At 43.5% G+C, this 24,002-nt stretch overlaps 1 protein-coding gene across 7 annotated transcripts in view; it reads right to left on the reverse strand.

Moving 5' to 3' along the window:
• Positions 1-24,002, reverse strand: part of trpm7 (transient receptor potential cation channel, subfamily M, member 7) — a 51,391-nt gene that overhangs the window by 19,045 nt on the left and 8,344 nt on the right. The window contains exons 1-26 of one of the 7 annotated variants that reach the window (XR_013125991.1): positions 21,627-21,845; positions 20,150-20,229; positions 16,979-17,017; positions 16,341-16,545; positions 16,001-16,214; positions 14,404-14,528; positions 14,037-14,208; positions 13,622-13,796; positions 13,288-13,411; positions 12,809-12,881; positions 11,715-11,815; positions 10,455-10,589; positions 10,016-10,066; positions 9,785-9,925; positions 9,539-9,670; positions 8,725-9,002; positions 8,210-8,438; positions 7,948-8,094; positions 7,620-7,763; positions 7,030-7,158; positions 5,465-5,716; positions 5,125-5,299; positions 4,840-4,972; positions 4,495-4,679; positions 4,156-4,288; positions 2,941-3,698 (exon numbers count right to left, since the gene is read on the reverse strand). Coding sequence is in view for 4 of the 7 variants with exons in the window: in XM_076993810.1 (XP_076849925.1) it covers positions 2,941-3,698; positions 4,156-4,288; positions 4,495-4,679; positions 4,840-4,972; positions 5,125-5,299; positions 5,465-5,716; positions 7,030-7,158; positions 7,620-7,763; positions 7,948-8,094; positions 8,210-8,438; positions 8,725-9,002; positions 9,539-9,670; positions 9,785-9,925; positions 10,016-10,066; positions 10,455-10,589; positions 11,715-11,815; positions 12,809-12,881; positions 13,288-13,411; positions 13,622-13,796; positions 14,037-14,208; positions 14,404-14,528; positions 16,001-16,214; positions 16,341-16,545; positions 16,979-17,017; positions 20,150-20,229; positions 21,627-21,689 (4,393 nt within the window). In the remaining 3 variants the exon portion in view is untranslated. Of the gene's footprint in view, positions 1-2,940; positions 3,699-4,155; positions 4,289-4,494; positions 4,680-4,839; positions 4,973-5,124; positions 5,300-5,464; positions 5,717-7,029; positions 7,159-7,619; positions 7,764-7,947; positions 8,095-8,209; positions 8,439-8,724; positions 9,003-9,538; positions 9,671-9,784; positions 9,926-10,015; positions 10,067-10,454; positions 10,590-11,714; positions 11,816-12,808; positions 12,882-13,287; positions 13,412-13,621; positions 13,797-14,036; positions 14,209-14,403; positions 14,529-16,000; positions 16,215-16,340; positions 16,546-16,978; positions 17,018-20,149; positions 20,230-21,626; positions 21,852-24,002 lie in introns of those variants that run through there. The other 6 variants (XR_013125995.1, XR_013125999.1, XM_076993810.1 and 3 more) reach the window with 6 other exon arrangements.

The following is a 24,002-nucleotide window of genomic DNA, read 5'->3' on the forward strand; positions in this document are numbered from 1 at the left end:
GATCGCGATATAATACTTAATTTGTCTCCAGTTCACACTCGCAACACCCCCCCCCTCCGCCGACAACTTACACTCGCAGATTTTGTGCGGAAAACTTTTGTAGGACCTGGCAACCCTGGAGTGAGGTGAACACGCTCATCAGACACGCGATTTGGTTTAAGCCTGGTTTACACTTGATGCGGCGCGAGGGTCCGGGAGACGAAAATAACGTAATCGCGGTGGGTTCGCCCGTGTGCAATTGCCTCGCGCGCTGTCGATTCACGAGGTCGTGCACCTCTCGAATTTTGTAAGTTCGCGCGCGCCGCGTCTCGGCGCAATGAGAACAGTCATGTTTGCAGGGTTCATACACCTATACAAGGTGGAATTCAAGCACTTGTACGTCACTTTCAAGGTCCATTTCAATAATTCCCAGCACGTTATTGAATAAAATATTTATACATATACTCTAAATGATTCGAAATAATTCGCTTTTTTATCACATTATTTAATGTTATTATTTATTTAAAGTTCGCGCGCGCCGCGTCTCGGCGCAATGAGAACAGTCATGTTTGCAGGGTTCATACACCTATACAAGGTAGAATTCAAGCACTTGTACGTCACTTTCAAGGTCCATTTCAATAATTCCCAGCACGTTATTGAATTAAATATTTATACATATACTCTAAATGATTCGAAATAATTCGCTTTTTTATCACATTATTTAATGGATATTTATTTTCAAAACGCCCAATCTTAACGTCTTCACGTTCTCTCATGTTTCGTCCTGGAATTACAAGAGGCTCGTATTTGTTAACGTAATACAAGAGAATTGTTCAGTCAGACAGATATTTGTTGTGAAACGAAGTAGTTACAATTTCAAGCCTTTTCAAATACTTTAGCCTAAATTCCAGCACTTTTCAAACCTGAAACACAAAGCAACATTAAAATTGGTCAGGTAAAAGTTCATTCCCCTGTATTTGAGGGGTGTTTTTTTTATACTACTAGGCCTACATATCGTTTCGGACAACACTGCAAAGAATGTGACACGGCAAGAATAAACGCTTCCGCCGTTCGCGGAGGTTAACGATGTGTTCGGAGTCGCTCACTCGTGAAAGTATAAACCTAGATTGAATCTATTGTTGAATAAACCTGCAAAATATTTGGAATTATTCTGGATTCATTACACAGTAAAAAACAAAACAAATTAACGTGCTGCTGTTCAGAGAGACACTACATTTCTGTATTTTAATCTTAATTTATCGTGGTTCACATCGATATCGGGATATCCAACAATGTTATCGCACATCGCAATTCTAGTCCATATCGTGCACCCCTAATTTAAACTCTCGTATCTATACACTAATATGCCAACAGGTTTGATCACAGATGAACATCACATATTCCCTAATAAACAAATATCCTTAAGCAGTGAGTCCTCTCCATATATGATCTACAGTGGAAACAACACAAGACACACACACCTATTCAGTATACCTCTCTCTACCTGTAAAATCTTCGACTTACGCACTTGTGTCACAAATGGCCATGTGATCACAGACTCCCAACAGAAACTGCTTAATATTCTTCCAGTTATCACCAGCACAGGGAAAAAACTAAGGTCAGCATCGCTGGATTTCAAACACTGGGTCGTGATACACTGCCAGTCAAATGTTTGGACACAGCTGACTGAATGTATGTTTTTTATAGTCTTAAAGGCATTTTTGAAAATGGTTTATGCTTAAATTTGCCTTTAAGACAAATATAAATAGTTAATGTCAATGGCCTATACATGATTTGTTTTCCAATATAAATGTATAGTATATAGTAAAACAAAATTATGAAACTTTCCCCTGATCCTAAAAGTGCTCAGTACACATGAGAATGTGTTCAGGGCTTCATAAGTGTGCAGCACACATGAGAATGTGTTCAGGGCTTCATAAGTGCTGCCTAATGAGGCTGATTAAGAACACCAAGCGCATCCAGAGATCATCTCAATCTGTCCATGATTGAGTGGCATATATATAAATATATATATATATATATATATATATATATATATATATATATATATATATATATATATATATATATATGTTTGATGACTATACATAATATGTTGGATGAGACAATCTTTCAGTCTGTTCCATCCTCAACAATACTACCGTCATGATAAAAAGAACCATGTGATCATCCTGGACCTGGATACTGGTGTGGCCCCTCCCACCCAGTACTGGTCTGGCTGTCCAGTACCAAGTCATCTTGAACCTGTGTGTTTTTTCCTCCCTGCTGATCTCCTCTGTCTTTTCAAGAAGGGGGCGGTACTGAACTTCCGGGAACAATCTCTGGGTGCTGAAGCCCATCCTCTCTCTACCTGCTAATGCCGAGAGGGGCCAGGTACACCACGCCTCACTCTGGATGTTCCTGGTGCTAAGGGCATGGTCAGGGGCGGAGCTAGAGGTGGAGCCTGGAACAGGCAGAGAGCATGCAGCACTGGCTTCAGAGCTGACTATCGAGATCCCACTGGTTTCTATCAAACCTTCATCATTGATGAAGGCAGGGTTCACACATATACGCTTTGCCCTCTTCGACACACAAATTCACACACCACCACAGTGGGGCAGTCTTTCTCTCCACTCTAACAACCACCATCAGCAGCATAATCATCACAATCATCATCACCACCAGCATCACCATCACCAACATCATCACTACCAGCATCATCACCATCATCACCATCACCAACATCATCACTACCAGCATTATCACCATCATCACCATCACCAACATCATCACTACCAGCATCATCACCATCACCAACATCATCACTACCAGCATTATCACCATCATCATCATCACCAACATCATCACTACCAGCATCACCATCACCAACATCATCACTACCAGCATCATCACCATCATCATCATCACCAACATCACCACACTCCTCCTTCTCATACTCACCCACAAAGGCCCCAAACTCCACACTGGTGGCAGCAGAGGTGTGAGGATGTTCCGTCTGTGCAGTATGTGAGAGTGTTTGTGTCTGCGCTGTGTGTGCGAGTGTGTGTGTCCGTGCAGTGTGTGTGCTTTGGCCAATAGGCTGGGTGGGAGTACTAACGAAGAAGGTTGCCATGGCGGCTGGAGGTTTGGGCAGAATACTGTCATCGTCTGGGCGACCAACATTTTCTCCCACAGGCTGCTCCGGGGGGGATCTGCTGCCGAACTGTGTGTGTGAGTGCTCATGTGTGCGAGAGTGCTCGTGTGTGCGAGAGTGCTCGTGTGTGCGAGAGTGTATATATTCTAAGGCATCAGCAGAGGAACCGGCCTCCGGCGTGAACAGCAGCCTCTTTTCCGGACTCAGAGTGCTCTCTCCCGCTAACCTCACGCCCTCGCTGGCCCCGCCCCCAAACAGGGAGTCGGCCATGTTGCCGGGGTTAGGGTAGACACTGCGCTGCACCAGCACAGAGGCCTTGGAGGGCGGGATGGCGTCCCCCACGCCAGGCCCCAGGTTCTTGGACAGACTGAGCTCCCGGGTGATCTGGTTATGCACCTTGCTGGCGTCAGACGCCCTCTGGGCAGTCAGAGCTTTCAGTGTGTCCACCGTCAACGCAGACAAATCCTGCAGGTGACCGATCTGAGAGTCCAGAGAATGCAGAGAACGTTTAATGAAATTGACCCTGTTCCCGACCTCTTTCAGCTGTACACTCATCGTTTCCACCCTGGAACGAACGAACGAACGAACACACACACACACACACACACACACACACACACACACACACACACACACACACACACACACACACACACACACACACACACACACACACACACACACATGCATACCTATTTAAAATGTTTTGGTAAAATACATACATTTCAGCTTTAGAAATATGTGTGTTGTGTATAAGAGTTCAAAGGTATGACTCTAAAAGCATTGTTTGATGGTCTAACGTTGCTGTTACAGCAGTGTGGAAATAAGAAGGTGTAGAGCAGTATGTTTTCTTTATGTATGCTTTAAGATCAATGGAAAACAACATCTGGGTTTAAAAGATGTGTAGAGTAGTGTATGGGGTTAAAGGTTATGTAAAGCAGCATGTGAGGGTTAAAGGTTATGTAGAGTGGCGTTTGTGGGGTTAAAGGTTATGTATGGTGATGTTCAGTAAACATGCTGACCGGTCTGAGGTAAGTCTGATCCTTTCTTCACTCCCAGAGTGAAACTTGTCATCCTTCTCGTGGAAATAAGTCTCAACACACTGTTCCTCAAAATCATGGAGCTTCTTCTGGTCCTCCTCTGTCAGGAAAAGCTCTGAGGGAGGAGACAAGGAAAGAATGTGGCTCAGTTTGGCCTTGTGCCTCAGATAGAACTTCTAAATAACCAGGATTCATGTATACAACACTCACAGTGGTGAAAAATATGCATAAATATAAATTTGCAGAAAAGCCACAGTTGGTACTATATTACTTAATTTTTCTATAGAAAAGTATGGAGTGTGTGTGAGGAGCATGCAGTACTCAGTCCATAACTGCTGCTGTCCTTCTTCCTGCGTTTACACAGGAAGCTGAGGAAGGTGGCCATGTGGCAGAAGATTGTGAGGGGAGGAGGCACAACAGGTTTATCATGGTATTCCATGACGAAATGGTACCGCTGGTACTTGCACACCAGGTTAGACATGGACATCACCTGCAGATACACATTACTGAGGAGGACACACACACACACACACGCCCAGCGCATGCACACACACCACATGCGTACGCACACACGCAGGAACACACGTGCAAGCATGTTAATATATGAAGAAAATTAAACATTAATCTTTACGACTGCGTGTTGAATGTGTGAGTGTGTGTTCTCACTTGAAGAAAGCAATGAGAAGGTTGACCATGAGGATGTACTGGATGAAGAGGTAGACAGCCTGCAGAACTGGAGTCAACCATACTCCCGTTGCACACAGTGTTTTCACAGGATTTTCACTTGAGTTAGCACACACTGCAGAGAAAGTGCACACACACACGTAGACATGCATACATAAATACACAAACACACACATGCTCAATGTATTCAATCAGTAAATAAGAGACATACGGTACAGGGGGGTTGGCCAGACTACATTACAGGGTGCTGAGATGACAGTTTCATACCATCGATTTCATATGCATACACCTCCCCATACATCATCCAGTAGGGCTGGAAAACCACGTCGACGATCAAAGACCACTCAGCGTCAGAGTTTGGGTAGAGAATTGCTTTACGAGGCACTCCATACGTCACCAAAACCACAAACATTATCACCACGATATAAAACATATTTGCCACCTGATGACAGACATACAGAACACAACTATATGAACCAATATTATTCACTTACTAAAACATTAAACAATTAGCATGTACTTAAGTTCAATAAGCTCCAATCAGGGGTTCTAAAAGGAACAATGGACATGGATATAATGGTGGGCAGGGTCTTTCCACCACACTTACCATCTTGCCAATCATCATGACGTAGGGACCAGCCTGCTGATTGACGGCAAGGATGTCCAGTAGTCGCACATACCAAAATATAATGTTCAGGCAATATACCAGTCTCCCAGCAGTGAAGACACGGCCCGAGCCAAATCGCAACCCAAACCCAACGAAGAACGTGATGATCGCAATAAAGTCTGAAATGTTGAAGTAATCACTGAACCACACTTTGATCTTTTGGCTTATTTTTCCACCTTCTGACATAAACATCTAAAGAGAAAGAAAACAGATGTAGACTCAGTTAGTTAAAGAAACCTCAGTCATTACTTAATGACCTAAATCGATCACCGCTTGAGTAGCGCTGCTCTGAAGATTTCTGGCTAGTACATGAGCAACTTGAGCAATTTTACACACATGCTGGAGAACTGCACTTTCATGTTTTTACACAAACATGTTTTCATTTCTGAACTTGTCATTCGATCTATTATTTATGCTAAATTGTACACCACAGGAATATTGATTACTGGCACAGTGCCATGGAAGGTGCATAGCACTGTGACCATGGTAACTCAGATGTTCTCAGATGGAACTGGCCATTGAGCTTATAGTGTCACCAGAGGGTTGCAACAGAGATACAGAGAGACTGGAAGAGTCACAGAATGGCATATAAGTGGACGTCCTTTGGTCACATCCCACACCGATGACTGTTACATTGTGAACAGTGCCCAGGGGAACCGGAGGCACATTTGATGCACATTTGAGGGAGGTGAGAGGCAGCCAAATGTCATTCGATCAGAGTGGTTTGCATGATAGATGACCTGTAAGGACACCTGACCACACCAAAAGGCACAGGTGTCATCATCTTTCATGGGCCAGGGAATATTTACACTGGACAAGGGAGCAGTGGGCCTCAGTGCTGTTCACTGATGAAAGCCGATGATGGCCACTAATGATGTTGGAGACATCAAGTAGAGTGCTATGGGTTCAGCCGCTGTTCAGCCACTGTTGTCACCTGATGAGCCTTTTGGTGGTGATGGTGTTCCAGTGCGAGCAGGTGTGTCTACTCAATACTGAACTGCCAAACACTTTGACAAGCCCATAACACTTGAATAACATCCTTAATCCAGTCATTTGTGCCTCTGTATGAACAACACAGGCATAATTTGTGAAAATAATGCCCCAGCTCATCAACGTTGCATCATTAGGGAACAGCTGCTGGAGACTGGGGTACCTCATATGGACCGGTCTGCACTGTCTCCAGACCAGAATCCCATAGAAAACCTATGGTACCAGCTGAGTCGCTGTGTAGAGGCTCATAACTCTGTACCCCAGAACCTCAGTGACCCGAGGGCCACAGTTCAAGAAGAGTGGGATGCCATGACTCAGCAGACAATAAATTCGACTAGTGATGCTCAAGGGCACATGACAAGTTTTCAAGACATTTTTTGTTGGAGTGAACCCACCACTGTTGTTGGCTTTGTTTCAATAAATTGTCTGAAGAAATCACCACTGCATACTTCCACTTAAATGCCCTACTTTCATGATATATCACAGCAGTGTGACCCTGGTCTGTACTACATTACCTCACGGATCTTCTCGATGGCGGAGGTGAAGATGTAGAGAATGACGGCCCACTCCTGAAGGGACGGAAAGTCTGGCAACCTCACCAGCACCACATACGAGTAGAACATCAGGAAGCACAGGTAGAAGAGCTGTACCAGCACAGTAAACACCATCAAATGGGAATTAAACACATTCTAACTCTACATCACATAGATCAACAAACACAAACACAGCAATGAGCACAACATGAGCCTCACACTTCTGTTCAGTTTTGATTTGATGCAGCAGTCAATGAACTGACTTCCAACACTGTTGGCTGTTCATTTTAGAACACTGTGTGTATGCCCATGTGCTGCTGCTACAGACCAGTGCCTCAATCACACTGCGTGATTATGGGCAGCAAGGTCTGACTGATGCTATCAGCTCCTTCCCCAACACCAGGGCATCAATGGACCCTAACCCTGGCTAATGCTACTGGAAAACTGCCTGCAGCTGCACACACACACACTTAAACATGCACAGAGACACAAACACTCATGGACAAACATACACACATGCATGCACAAACACACACAAACCCTAAAAGCACAGCGTGGGAAAGAGTCATTACCGTGTTTGTCCAGAACTTGACGATAGGGGCGAGGTAGAACGCATGGATCTTACGAGTGATTGGCAGACGCCGTGAACGCATGAGAGCTTCCGCTTCGTTCTTTATCTCAATGTGCTCATTCATACGAGCCTCCTTAAACACATCCTACACATATGTATACAGACACACAAACACACACGCACGCACGCATACATACACACATACACATGCATTCCCGCAAGCACAACATGTAATAATGCTGTACAAATCACTGTATTTTTCAATATCTTTAGGAGTCAGTATAGGTGATGGATATATCACTAGAGGCTTATCGGGTTGGGGTGTGTACCATCGGGATTTCGTCAGGTCTCTGCAGGTTGTGTTCACTGTCCTCCATGCTCATCTGGTCCTGAGACTGTGGGATGTGGGCCATCTCAGCCTTACTTTTATACTCCAGCAAGAGGATTGCAGGGGGGACCAATATACTCAGGATCACCTGACACACACACAAACGCTGAACTCAGAATTCTCAGGAACTCAGAATTCTCAGGCAGTCTGCATTGAGGCAGGGGTTTAGAGGTAAGCAGGGGAACTGGAACAGACATCCTCACCTTGTACCAGGAGTTCTTGCGCATGTTGAGGCGGCCCATCCACATGTCGGACAGCAGCATCTGTGTACAGGTGTGTGCCACAAAGGGCCGGAGCCGTGAGGACACGGCTAGCTTCAAACAGGTGGAGTTGCTCCAGTTCTTCAGCTCATACGTCAACAACTTCATCGCCATCGTCTCATCCTGCCTGAACGACTGTTCCAGAAGATCCACCGCCAGCCTGCCAAACTCACTGAGCGTGCGCACGTGTGCACACACACACACACACACACACACACACACACACACACACACACACACACACACACACACACACACTGAACTGGAGACAGTTAACTTGAAGGCCCTTTGACTACTCTACAACTTTAATACTTAATCAGCCCTGGAACTGAGACTAGTGACCATCTGTTCAACCAAAGACCTTGTGCTGGGTGTCCTGCATGAGAACCAGTGTACCCAACACTGAGTGTAGACTCACTGTGTCTGATTCTCTCAGTCACCAAATCACTCCAACTCACTTTGAGTATTCCTTCAGCTCCTCCGAGGTGTCATCCACCACATCACTTTTCTTGGCCTCATAACACATGGCCCTGCAGAGCCGGCAGGCCACCAGGGCCTTGGCCATGGACTCCTCCCCATGCTGCCAAAAGAACAGTGCCATCTTCTGCCTCTTCATAAGAACTGCCCACACCAGCAGCTCATTAAATGGGTAGGGGAACCGGCGCGTCTCTGGGTCGTCAATGTCCACCACCTCCTCCTTACTGCGTCTCTGCTGCAGGTCACTGGATGACTCCAACTAAGGTACACACACACACACACACACACACACACACACACACACACACACACACACACACACACACACACACACACACACACACACGCACACAAATACACGCACACAAATACACGCACACAAATACACGCACACACGCACGTACGCACACACGCACGCACGCACACGCACGCACACGCACGCACACGCACGCAAACACATACGCACGCATGCACGCACACAAATACACATACACACAGGCATACACACATACATGTCCACACATACATACACGTCCACACATACACAGGAATACAGTCAGTCAGGCAGGGAGAACGATACAGAGGATGAATACAGGCAGATGTTCAGGCAGAGAGACAGACAGATGTTCAGGCAGAGAGACAGACAGATGTTCAGGCAGAGAGACAGACAGATGTTCAGGCAGAGAGACAGACAGATGTTCAGGCAGAGAGACAGACAGATGTTCAGGCAGAGAGACAGGCAGATGTTCAGGCAGAGAGACAGACAGATGTTCAGGCAGAGAGACTGTGCTCCACCTTTGGTTTGTAGGGCTGTGCAGTCTTGATGAAGTGGTTGTGTCTGGTCTTTTCCTTCTTGTCTGCCTGAATGCTGAACACCTCGTGGGTTTTGCGGAGAGAAGGCCCACTGGACTGGGTTCGCCCTGATCGCTGTGGAAACCACACACACATATCACACACACTTATGTGAGTTAAAAGCTGCACCAACCACGACTGTCTGCAGACATTACACTGCTGATCATCAGAATGTGGCTGTTGGTTTACCCGGCTGTTGCCATGGAGATTGTTGTAGATAATCCTAAAGCGTTTGCGAGTGTAGTTGCAGCGATAGGTCCCACCCATCAAGTACTCAATGACCAGGCCCACATCAATCAGTGTGATTTTGTAGTTGGGAGGGAGGTTACCCTGGAAACAACATGGTCTTTAACACTGCCTGCACTCTAATAAGTGTACTGTTAATTGATTATATCGCACAATAAGATTAAAATGTTGTACCTGTTTAACATCTCTTACAAGTTGAAAGAGGGTGTGGTTTGTTTGGAGTTTCTGTAAGAGAGATATGAAGAGGAAGAGGATGAAGAGCACTGTAAAGCAGCGTTTCCCACAGGGCCCTGCGCCACACAGCTCAGGGTACCAGTAAGTGTGTGTGTACCATGTATATCTCGACCAAGCATGTATGTGTATAGCATGTTTAATACTTCCTCATAGGCATGGACTTTGTGTGTACCATTTTAAGAGTGTTGTATACCTCCTCTTGGTGTTTATGTGTATGTGTGTGTGTGTGTACCATGTTGTAAATCTCCTCTAGGCGTGGGTGTGTGTGAATGTGTACTGTGTTGTACAGCTCCTCTTGGGTGCATGTGTGTGTGTGTGTGTGTGTATTTGTGCATGTGTGCGTGCGTGCATGCGTGCGTGTGTGTGTGTGTGTGTGTACCGTGTTGTACAGCTCCTCTAGGCGTGAGATGGTGAGGAAGCGGTGCATGCTGACTCCGTTCTCGATTAGCAGCTTAACAAAATCCACCCGGTCCATCACCAAAGCATCCAGCATGGCCTGCTCTAGAGAGTCCACCTATACACACACACACACAGCCGAATGTGCACTAGCACAAACACAAGCAGACACGTATGCGCAGGCATGCGCACAGACCATATTGATGACGATAATGCTGAAAAATGACTGACCAATGACACTTCATCCTGCAGATTTCTCCTCTACAACTTATGGAGAATACGACCCTTCCTTTCACAGAAAGCTACTCAAGTGCTTGTGCAGTCTCTCTAGTCTTCTCAAAGCTGGACTACTGTATTTCCCTACTTGCAGGTCTTCCTCTAAGGGTCATCAGAACTCTACAACTAATTTAGAATGCTGCAGCACAACTGGTCTTCAATCTCCCCAAGTTCTCACATGTGACTCCTCTGCTACGCTCTCTTCATTGGCTTCCAGTAGCGGCACGCATCAGATATAAAACCTTGATGCTTGCTTACAAAGCCAAAAATGGACCAGCCCCTCCCTACATGATGTCCATGGTCAAAAGCTGATCCGTACAGCAAGCACTCAGAACCTCAAGCTTGGCTCAACTCGAAACTCCATGCTTAAAGTCTCATGGAAGACAAAGCTCCAGACTATTCTCCGTCCTGGCTCCAAGATGGTGGAACGATCTTCTATTAGCTGCTAGGACTGCAGAGTCTATTGCTATCTTCAAGCGTAGACTGAAGACTCACCTGTTTGTTGAGTTCTTACCAGAGCACTAACTCAGCTGATACCACTTGCCATTGTTCTTAAATTGTATGTCTGTCTATGGTTATTTGTGCTTCTTGGCAAACATTTAACTTGCAAAACACTAGGTAATGACTGACTCTTGTAGTTTAGTAGTAGTCTCAATGGTATCTTAAATTCTGGCCTATCCGTACTATTACCTAGGATGTATTCTGTGATCAGATGCAAAGCACTTTGTAAGTCGCTCTGGATAAGAGCGTCTGCTAAATGCTGTAAATGTAAAATGTAAAACTTCAGTTTGACCTCTTTTAGGTGGTGTAATTTGTCATTACATTCTCTCCATCAGCAATATGATCCCTTAGGAGGTTAAATTTCCACTGTTTTTAACAGAGGTGACAGTTTAACTACACACATGCATGCACACAAACACCTGCCCCACACACACACACACACACACACACACACACACACACTTACCAGTAACTTCTGACCGTAAACAAATACATGATCTTTTGCAATGTCCACTCTGTTCCATGCAAGCGTCAGCACCAACTGGTCAAATGCAGACGCATCAGTGCCTGTATACATGCGCACACATACACACACACGCACATACATATATAAATGCATACATGAGTACATCATGAGTACGTCAGTATATTTGACTATAGAGCATTTAAGCTATTCAAATGTACTAACCCTAGTGGTTTATCTTTGACCTAATCAGAATTGCTCATGTCCTAGAACGACATACCTGCTCTGTCCACCCTAATGACCACGCATTAGCTTCCTGGCCCCAAGAATTGAAAAGTATTGGCTCCTTCCAAATCAATACCATTTTAGTGCCCTGTGTTCACACTCAAAGGAATTTAAGACCTTCACCTTGCATATATCATTTCAACAACAAAACAAACCACACTTAAGCTTTTTTCTTAATATTGCTTCTGTCAATCTTTGATTGTGTTCTGGACCAGGAAGGGACACTGACAAAAGAGTTGGTTAGCAAGGTCTAGGACCAACCCCAGACAGGAGTAGGTAGTCAGGGTAGCTAGGCATAGGACAAATCTCACATACTAAATGAGTAATAAGATTAGAAATTATGAAATTAAACTCTTAACATTGGTGATGATTTCCCTGTAGCCATGTGAGATTAACATGTTATCAAAAAAATAATGTTACTAATAATAATCTAGCTATCTAATAATCTAACCACTATAGTTATATAGCACTTTCTATATAAAAAAGCCACTATACCACTGTCAGGACTAATACGGTCTTCAGTCACTGAGAAGATCTCATTCCTACACCAAAACAGTCCCCTTTCAATCCCTGAGAGGATGTGAGTGTTCTCTCAATCCATGAGAGTGTAACTTACACTTCTCTCCTTGGGTTGTAGGGTGGGAATGAGGTAATTCCCTGCAGGTTATGTTCTCTTGTGCACACACACACACACACACACACACACACACACACACACACACACACACACACACACACACACACACACACACACACACACACACACACACACACACACACACACACACACACACACACACACACACATCTACCTTTCAGAAGAGCCTTGAGAATAGCCACATCAATATCCTGATGGTCTTCCGAGCCAACGTGAAACACAGTTATCTTTCATCATTACAGATGAGAGGAACCATGTGTATTCACGCACACACACAAACACACACACACACACACACACACACACACACACACACACACACACACACACACACACACACAGAGAAAAGGGGGTGCAGGGGACAGAAATACACCATCACAAATGCAGGCACAAAAACATCTTTAAACTTAAAATCTTTAAGCAGTTTTTTCCCCTTAGGTCAGTGATGTGCTCAATGAACTAGTGGTAGAGACCATTTTTGTTTATTTATGCCTGTTGTCTGTGCACACGTGTGTGTGTGTGTGTGTGTGTGTGTGTGTGTGTGTGTGTGTGTGTGTGTGTGTGTGTGTGTGTGTGTGTGTGTGTGTGTGTGTGTGTGTGTGTGCTGTGGGGTAGTCGGGGGAGGCTATTTACCAGGTCTTTGTTCTTCATGCATTCCATGAGTGTATGAAATAGGTGGACGGCATCATTATGACTGAAGTTAAAGGTTTTTTTTATCGTTGCAATGATGTCGGTCTCAACACCATCTGGTAGTCCACTGTGAGATCAAACACGCACACAAACACGTACACATGCATGTACAAATGATTCATTTGTTACTGGCTTAGCTGCAGAAAACATTTCCATGTCTACTCCTGTATGTCATGCATAATTATTTGTTTGGGTGTATGTCACAGTCCATCTGTTTATAGATGTATGAGTAAATGTCAAACGTGTGAGTATGTAGTGTAGTGTGTGTGTGTCTGACCCGTTGTCCTCTGTCTGTTTGTGGACGTAGGACAGGATGTCTGCAGCACGGCCTGTGCCCTCACACACCACCACAGGCACAGGGGGGCGTTCCTGCAGGTACTCCAGAACAGTCAGGATCACATTAGGACCTCCCTCAAAGATCAGAGCAACAACAGGAACTCCCTGCCCGATACCTGTACACGCACGCACACACACACACACACACACACACACACACACACACACGCACACATACGCACGCACATATACGCACGCACATATACGCACGCATATATACACACATTAGGACTTCCCTTAAAGATCAGAGCAGATTATGAACATATTCATGTACTTAAGAAAAATACTGTGAGATATGAAGTGTGTGCGTGCACTTGTATGTGAGCAGGTGTATTTGTGCATGTGTGTGCGCATACGGGCATGGATCCTCTGCAGGTTGATGTGTTTCTCTAGCTCCCTCCGCAGGTTCACCTCAGCACCGTATTTCCCCACAGTGCCGTCATCCACCAGGATGAAGTGAGAGTGCAGGTTATTCAGCACATTCAGCTTACTCAGGGGGTTGAGCAACGTTTGGTAGGGGGCCACCACCTACAGACATGCACACGCAGCTATTAGATTTACTTACAATATTCATAACAAAATCCTTAGCTTCAGACCATAAATGACAGTAAGCAAATTAAGTGTTGAAGTGTGTTTGCGAGCATGTTTGTATGTTTGTGTGTGTGTGTGTACATGCATTTGTGTCTGTGTGTATGTGTTAAGAGCACTATGAGAAGGGCTCACATCTCTTCCAATAAGATCATTCCTGTTTTCAATCACGCCCCAGGGGGCAATGCCGATAGTGCAGATTTTCCTTGCAGATCGTGACGAATGTTCTTTTAGGGCATCACCCACATGTTTTGCCACACCTGCAAAAAACAGTCTAAATCATTACAGCCTCAAAACTGGTCTAAATCATTACAGTCTCAAAACTGGTACAAATCATTGCAGGCCTATGTCTGAGAAACACCCAAAAAAGGCACCATGTCATTACAATGCCTTTCCACAAATTAGGCGAAATTCACCATCATTACAGTGCTTCCTATAGGCTGCCCTCCCAGGGGGAGCCCAAGACTATTATAGAATGACGATAATGTTTGTTTTGGTCTGATCAGAAATGACAGGTGTTAGAGTGCAATGCCCCATGAACCCTGAGATTTAGAGCACATATCTGTGTGTTGAGTCGGTGCATGTGAGGGCAAATAACTGCCCTCATAATTTATGCCTTGAACAAATACAATTACGTGTTATCTCAGCAGAAAAATGGTAACTCCACACACCCTGCTGCCCTGTATCGATCTGTGTGCTGCTCTGAATGCGCTCTCATGAGTTTGAAATGTGTTCATTATATATATATATATAGTATATATATATATATATATATATATATATATATATATATATATATATATATATATATATATATATACACACACACACACACATACACACAACCAGTGAAATGTTGGGACACAGCTGACTGAAAGTATGTTCTTTATAGTCTTAAAGACATTTTTGCTAATGATTTATACTTAAATTTGCCTTTAAAACAAATATAAATAGTTAATGTCTATGACCTATATATGACTTTTTCCCCAATACAATGTATACAGTATATTTATAATTAAATAATGCAATTAAATAATTTTATTATAATAATGTTATATTAAGAATTAAATTAAATAATAATGAAATTTAAAATGAATTTTTATTGCCTCCTCAAAAAAAATTGCTCCTGATCCTACAAGTGTGCAGCACACATGAGAATGTGTTCAAGGCTTCACAAGTGTGCAGCACACATGAGAATGTGTTCAGGGCTTCACAAGTGTGCAGCACACATGAGAATGTGTTCAGGGCTTCACAAGTGTGCAGCACACATGAGAATGTGTTCAGGGCTTCACAAGTGTGCAGCATACATGAGAATGTGTTCAGGGCTTTATAAATGTTCAGCACACATGAGAATGTGTTCAGGGCATCACAAATGCTGCCTCATGAAGCTGATTAAGAACACAAAGCGCATCCAGAGATCATCTCAAACTGTCCATGATTGAGTGGCTCTGAAGAACTTTACAATCTAGAGTCATCTATTAAACCATCTATTTTAGTTTAGGATTGTATAGTCATGTATTATTTCATTATTTTGATACCTTCACTGTTTATAAAACATATTGATTAAATAAAGTAGGTGTGTCCAAACGTATAACTGACTGTGTATATAGTACATATCAAGTAACATGGAATGCATATATGCACAAATATGTACTGCACCCCCCCACACACACATATGAGGTATACATGGTATGCTAAGGTGCATGACAGTGTGTGTATGTGTATATCTTGCCTGTATTGACTCCCCCAGTGAGGATCCAGGCCCCGGTTGTCACGGCAGCCTTAATGAGGCCCTTCCCCACAACCTGTTTGATCCGTGGGTGCAGGTCAAAGTTCTGGATGCCCCCGTGTACAGATATTAAAATCTTAGGAAGCTCCATGTGCCACTCTCTTAGCATAAGCCTGAGAATAGCCTCTGGACGGGAATCATGGGAGAGCCGCACATACTGCACACACGTGTGCACACACACAGACACACATAGTCAATATATTTGCCAGCGAGGGCCATTTCTCATCTGAAACTGTGATTTAATTATGAGAGTGTGTGTGCGTGCGTGTGTGCGTGTGGACACCTTGGCTCTGTAGGAGTGCGACCCTCCCTGGAAGTTGATCACTCCATAGGCATCAGTGGGGCTCTGCTCCGTGTGCTTTTCTACACTCCACTCCTCTTGCTCCGCCCTTAGCTCCGCCCCCTCAGCCAGCTTCACATCCGAATACTTCATTGCCAGGCTCGCTGTGAACCCAACATGCTGCCGGACCAGCCGGCCGCAGCAGCACCTGCACACAGGCAGGACGAGACACACACACACAGGACGTCAGGATATCACACAAAATATACATTCCAAATACGACTGTATGTCATAACCAACCTGACTATTTTTACACTACAGTAAACACACTGTGGTCACACACACCAAATCAGTGTTTTAGTACAGCTGTAGACAGTGATGCAGTTCTCACTGCAGACACGTCTGCCCTTGACCTTTGTGGCCTCAAGCATGTGAACACATCATCTCCCCATTATGGAGGCTCTCACTGAACACCACAGTTTATACACACAGTACACACACACACACACACACACACACACACACACACACACACACACACACACACACACACACACACACACACACACACACACACACACAACAATACACAATCGTCATGACTGAAGAAGTGAGACAGAAAGGTAAAGATGGGTGCTCACCGTACGAGCTGCTGGCATATCTGGCACCCTGGAAGGCATCTGGAGAGAAACAGACCACAGCTCAGCAGTCACCTCTAGACAGACATGTGGACACGACTGTGTGGACATTTAGACTTTTAGTTCACTATTAACAGTCATAGGAATGACGAAATAATGGTTGCTTTTTCATTATTGCTGCTAATATGACTGTAGTATGAAAGAGTAACAATGAAAACGCTAACCCACTGTGAAAGAGAGTTATTGATAATAGACACAGCCTATAAGCATTGTAGGAGTAGGGTCTGAAAGGAGTAGGAGTAATGTCTAGGAAAGTCTGCTAGAATGACTTTCACACTGGGGCTCACTCAGATATTATGGAGGAGAAACGCAGTTTCTTCATTTGAAATAACTAGTTGTAAGGTAGGCCTGTCAGATAGTGGTCAAAGACTTGGGATGGAAACATTTGGATTTGTTTTAGTTCTGTTTAGAAATGCAGGTGATGGAAACACGATGTATTGTCCTTCAACATATCAATATTTCTGGATTTGTAATTTGTAACAATTATAAACGAGGTCTAAACCGAGAAAGACCAAGTAGTTAAGGACCGTCTGTAAATGATCTTCAGCATAACGTTACCCAGACCTGCTGAACGCACCACTACACCCACAGAAGACACAGAAGGGACAGAAGACACAAAAGGGACAGAAGACACATAAGACAAAGAAGGGACAGGCACCAGCAGTTTCTCCTAACAGCTCTATGTCAGAATCTTGCTATAGGCAGCAAGAAATAAGCAGGATCTCCTCTCACTGGACCAGAAAGCTCATGCTAAGGTACTTTATTTACTTCTGCCCATCTGTCATTCCATAAAACACATGATTCTGAAATCTAACAACTAGGGTTGCAGCGGTAACCGGTTTCACGGTATACCACGGTATTAAAATGCACGGTTATCATACCGTGTGCGTTTGCTTATTACCGGTAAAAAGCAAGCCAGCGGAGAAACTGACCCGCGCATGCGCAACTCCGCTCCGGTTCAGCTACTCAGCACACAGCAGTGAGAATGGCAGAAAGTGCATCAGACTTAACACATTTTTTTACAAAAAAAAAAAGCTAAACTAAAATCAGTGGCGAAAATGACGTAATCGCGGTGGCTCCGCCCGTGCGCGAGGGTCTCGCGCGCTGTCGATTCGCGAGGTCGTACACCTCTCGAATTTTGTAACTTTGCGCGCTGCGCCTCAGCGCAATGAACAAAGTCACGTTTGCAGGATTCATACACGTTTAAAAGGTGGAATTAAAACACTTGTACGTCACTTTAAAGGTCCGTTTCAATATTTCCCAGCACCTTAAACTTAATTAAGTTAAATATTTATACATATACTCGAAATAATTCGCTTTTTCATCACATTATTTAATGGTTGTTTATTTCCAAAACGCCCAATCTTAACGTCTTCACGTTCTCTCATGTTTTGTCCTGGAATTAAAAGAGGCTCGTATTTGTTAACGTAAGACAAAAGAACTGTGCGGAGTCGCGTGCTACGGTCACTAGTGAAAGTATAAACCTAGCTTTTTATGGTCATTGCTTTCACTGGATGTGAAAGACGCTATTAATTTACATGCGTTCAAATTCTAACGTACCTGTTTTTGATATGTTAAAACCAGACTCGGTGTGAAAACCTTAAAATAGAAATCTCTATTGTGATGATGTCAGAAATAAATCCTCTCTTCCTGCAGTATCTGGTTATATTCCAACTTGGCAGTACAACGGACGTTTACAACAGTTGTTGATCAGACACTGACCCAGGCTGAGTTTATCAGATATTAAATAATTTAAACTTAAATAATTGTACTGAAATCCATGATTTAGGTTTCTCTAATTTTGCAGTATTTATATAAACATGTGTACAGCTTATTTTTTTAAAGGACACATTTTGTATACAATAGTTCCAGGTTTCTACAATAAATAGTTAATTGAACAAAAATAACTTGTAATTTCTTTAAGGGTCGGTGTATCTTTTAATAATATACAAACTAACTGTGATACCGTGATAACCGTGATACCGCGGTATTTTCTGAGACGGTTATCATACCGTGAAAATCTCATACCGTTGCAACCCTACTAACAACTAGGCAAAATGATCGGAGTCTGCAGCAATAATCAAGCTCTGGAGTCAGAACTACAACAGTCCAGGACCATGACACTGTTAAACCATAATCACTTGTTATGACTTCAGGTAAAACGGTGCTGCGTCTGCCATTACGTGGGGGTAAATGTGAGCTGCTTTCAAAGTCCATGTGCAGTGAGCACCCTCCAAGGTGCGGGGCCTCATCCGCAGGGCTAAGCCTGCAGACTGCAGTTTTTTTTCCAGCAGTCTAAAAAGAAGTGAAGCTCAGAAAGCCCATCCCTCTCAGGGCCTGGGAACGGACAAGTTCAGCGGAAGCCAGTAGTTACACAACAACTGGGAAAATGTTTCTCTTTCCACCAATCAAACAGTAACTTCTGCCTTCAGCTCCACTGAGGAGAAGCTACATTAAAAATGCTTCCAGTGATTCTGCAATAAACTAGGGTTAGACAAAGATTAGTCTCAGGAAGTACTGTTGTTAAAATACAAACTTATCTGAACTCAACCTTATCCAGATTCCCCCTTTGTGTCCGTGTGTGTGTCCGTGTGTGTGTGTGTGTGTGTGTGTGTGTGTGTGTGTAACTAGGATACAGTCAGGTAGCTCAGAGAAACAACTTACACTGGCATTCGCCAGTAAGGATAATGGGATTTTAGACATTGGTCCTTGTGAAAAAATCATGAGATCAAGGTGATAGACACATTCTTTTGCATGTGTGGACACCTCAACACAGGAATGTTGGTGTAAATCTGCTCCTGTACCCACCCCCTATACTTTTCTCCCACCCTCATTTTGAGCAGAGAGCTCACAGCTCTGGATAATACAAAACACAGGAGAGCAAAGTCCTCAATACACAGGAAACCTGAGCCTAGCCAAGAACCCCTCAGACACACCTCACACTTGCCCAAAGAGACTGGCCTGGTTGGGGACGTGTTATGATGCCTGCTTGGGGGCGTGTTCTGGTGACTGGTTGGGGGGCGTGGTCTAGTGCGTGGTTGGGGGGGGGGGGGGGGGGTTGTGGTCTGGTGCCTGGTTGGGGGCGTGGTCTGGTGCATGCAAGCTTGTCAGTACCTGTGAGGATCTTTTGACACTGGCAGTATGTAGACACATTCCCTCTTGGTGAAAGTGTTTTCTATCCAGGATTTCTGGGACTGCAGAGGAGAGAGAGAGAGAGAGAGAAGGAAATCAACAACAAGAAAGACAACAGTAGCATAGGGATCTCATGTTACAACGTGTTGGAGCTTGTGCCACTGACTGTGCTCCTTTAAGTGCAGTGGCAGAGCTAGACTTTTTTTTCAAGGGGTGACCAAAAATGAGCAAGGCTTTATCAGAGGAGTCCATATACAAATGATGAACGAAAGGAAATAAATATTTTCTCTTAAAATTACCATGTCCTACCATGGCCACCCCTGCCACCCCTTTGGCTCCACCAGTGTTTAAGTGTCCTTCCCTGTAGGCCAGGATGTGTAGGCCACACATAACCCTGATAAGGTGCACGCGTGCATGCAGGTGAAGGAGCTGAAATCTGCAGTGTGGAAGCATCTCCCCAGGGCAAACATTCCCACCCTTCCCCTTAGCAGTGGAGAAATGCAGCGCTGCATACCACGGGAACACGTAACATAGCTGACAGGCAAAAATGCAGGAACTCGAGCTACAATGTAGATGTACACGCATACACACTCACAGACTGACTGGCTGTGCCTTAAAGCAGGTGTGTGGAAAGTGTGCAGTAGAGTTGGGTCAATCAACAATGCCATCGTCTACCTCCTTCTCTCTCTCGCTCTGCTCACCCTTCTCCCGTGTGGCCCCCTATTCCAGCACTGAAATAAAGGTCCCGCAGGAACAGTGCCACCATAATTACGCAAATTCATGTAATCAAGGAAATTCCTTTGTGTTTGAGGAGCTGGTTCATTGTAGTTGTGTAAAGGCTCAAATTAAGCCTGAATATCTCCAACTGGAGGTACTGCACCAGGAGGGATTTAACACCAAAGAATTTTTAATTAAATTTTAGCTCCTGATACCTGTCCACTTTCACAGGACCACCAGGGCCTCAACAACAGTTTGTCAAAAAAAATGGAAGGAAAGAAAAAAAAAATCCTTCAAACCAAAAAGCCCCTGAAAATTCCTAATCAACTGAACCAAAGAAAAGCCCTCCACACAAACCAGACCCAAGCATCCCTAACTGCATGGGTAGACAGGGAAGGAAATACAGATTGCAGTAATGGCTTCCTTCACAGAAACACAAAACACTCTGTGAAACAAGCCAGCCTGCACCAGGGCATTTCTTTCAGAGACTTCAAATCAAATACTTCTCAGTCAAATAGCAAAGTCACAAGCGTCCAGAGAGTTACTCCTAAAGGTCACACATGAACTCAACTGGCTCACCAGTTTCTAGTTCTATTAAATATAAAAATTCTGTTAATATACTTGACTTGATAATTAATAGATACCCTGTTAAGCTTGCTCCGTCATCAACAAGAACTCTGGAGGTAAAAAAAAAAAAAAAAAAAGTCTACTTTAATATGCAGCCATGTTAAAGTCAGTCTACCTCCAGCTTGAACTCGTCTCCTTCCTCTTCATCTCTCTGTGGCAGCAGAGAGTACAGGAACATGACTGAGTTTGTCCACTGTCGCCAAAAATCTCACTTTCCAGAACCAAGTGAAATCATTCCCATGCTGCTGGGTAGAAGACAACTCCTAGGATGATGTGGAGCTTGTACATTATGTATCTGGAGATTTCCTGTTCTTTGACTCGCTTTTCTGATTACAAATATTGTGCGAGATCTGGAGGATGTGCATCTGTTAAAAGATGAATGATCACTGTGTGACTCCCTCCCTCTCTTCCTCTCTCTCGTCTACACAGTTAATGAGTAAGAGCACGATAGGAAGCTTAGCTCAAGAGAAATGCTACAAACTGAGAGAGACAGTGTGAGAGAGAGTCATACATCACGCCCTTTCTCTTGTAACCATGTACACAGACATGCAGAAAGTGGAGAATCTCTGGTATTGGTCAGCAGCAGAGATCTTCCCCACTGCTCTCTACCACACAAACAAAACGCCTTTTGCAATCTTAGACCATCACACACTCAGTCACAGAATCTCACAGATTATCATTTTGCTGCTTTGTGTTGCAACACACACACACACACACACAATCACTAGGGAGCATCAATCACTTATCTAAATTTTAACTAAACCTCTCTAACCCTAAAACTAAATCCAACCTTAATTTAAACCCTGTCCTGACGTAAGCATGCCCAGCAAACTACAACTTCAAGTCTAACCATTACCAAACACTTTTGAGTTTTATAAGCTGTATCACCTTAAAACAGCACATTACTGACCCATCTATTGTTTCCTCTGATAAATGAACTGAACCAGTAAGACAGACTGGGAAAAGTGGGAACGCATATGCACCTATTTAACTTTATGCACCTCTCTACACTTTATGCTCTTTATGCTACATATTTATGTTCTCAAGCCAACTCACAAAAGTCCTTCTCTGGTAAACATGCTTGCTGTTTTATTGAAGCACAGGTAAAAACTTGACACGCATACAAGCATGTGGCCAATCCACGTGAAACCAACAAAGGCCTCTCTCCTTTTTGGCCAATTAATACATCACCTGGTCCAGTGATATTTCTTAGTCACTTTTTGGTAGCTGTGTTATGAAAGCACACATTGTGTGGTTGTCTTCCTTGCTATATACAACAACAAAAAATGAAAAATGGATTTATCTTTGGTAACTTTTTGTAGAATGGTTAGGATGCAGCAATGATGATCATATAACAGATGTACCAAATGCTAAACAGTAAGCTTTCTGATCATCAGGTTGGACATAATGTCCTGTTTGCAGATTATTTTTCTTTACTGCAAGATATGTTTATCATTTTATTGACAGGAAACTAATCTTACTGGGAAACAGCTCCGTGAGCATGGAATGTGTGTTCACTTTACATTTCCATCCTTTGTGTAATGGAAACTAATAAATATAGCTTGGTTCATTATCAGAGATATTATACTAATACCAATACTGAAACCATGAACTTGAATGATACTGAATACGGTTTTCTTTTTCTTTAAAAATGTGTGAAAGCCATGTACCATGTACCATGCTGAAACGCTCAGATTTGGTGATGTTTCAGACTAGATCTTTCTACATGTTTGTTGGTATCAGCCTAGGACCAACACTAGGAATCAGATACGTGCTGTGTAGGCTATATAACATACAAACTGCATATCTGATGCATTCATGATGTGAAACGTTTTTTCTCATGGAATGAATTAATATGTGATATCACTCACAAGAGCAACATAGAATGAATGGGATGAGATTTTGCTTCATTTTTGCTAGCTCGTGAATCTAAAATCTTTAGATTTTAACTATTTTAACTTTAACAATTCAGCAGCAACACTGATGGCCAAATCTGGTGAATAAAAGTTTCCCCAGCTTTGTCCGTTTAGTTCGTTAAATGGACTTTAAACCAGAGAATAAATACTTGAAATTTGTCAACATTTCCAAAATCATCATTTCGCATTTGCTTCTGTAAAGGGCCCCTTTTTAAAACCCCAACATATCAAACACCAACATACTTGACCATCTACTGCATAAGAATATGAAGTAAATCTGAGATGGTCAAAAAGCTTTTTCCTCACTTGGTCAGTTGAGGCAGAAGTAAACTTATTAATTGTTGTCAAAAGAGTAAATACAAACTAGCAATCAAAATTAACATTGCTGACAACTGACATTCATTCTTCATCCATTTTACCTCAGACCAGAGATCAAGAAGGAAGAAGAGATCTGGGACATTCACAAGATATAAAGTTTCTTAAGTATAAACTTCTTATTCTACACCTATAAACTATTATAATGATATCTATAATCTCCCCCAATACTGTGTTTCTGGTATTGTTCTGTGAAATAT

Source organism: Brachyhypopomus gauderio, chromosome 2 (genome assembly GCF_052324685.1).
Source record: "Brachyhypopomus gauderio isolate BG-103 chromosome 2, BGAUD_0.2, whole genome shotgun sequence".
Classification (NCBI taxonomy): Eukaryota; Metazoa; Chordata; class Actinopteri; order Gymnotiformes; family Hypopomidae; genus Brachyhypopomus; species Brachyhypopomus gauderio.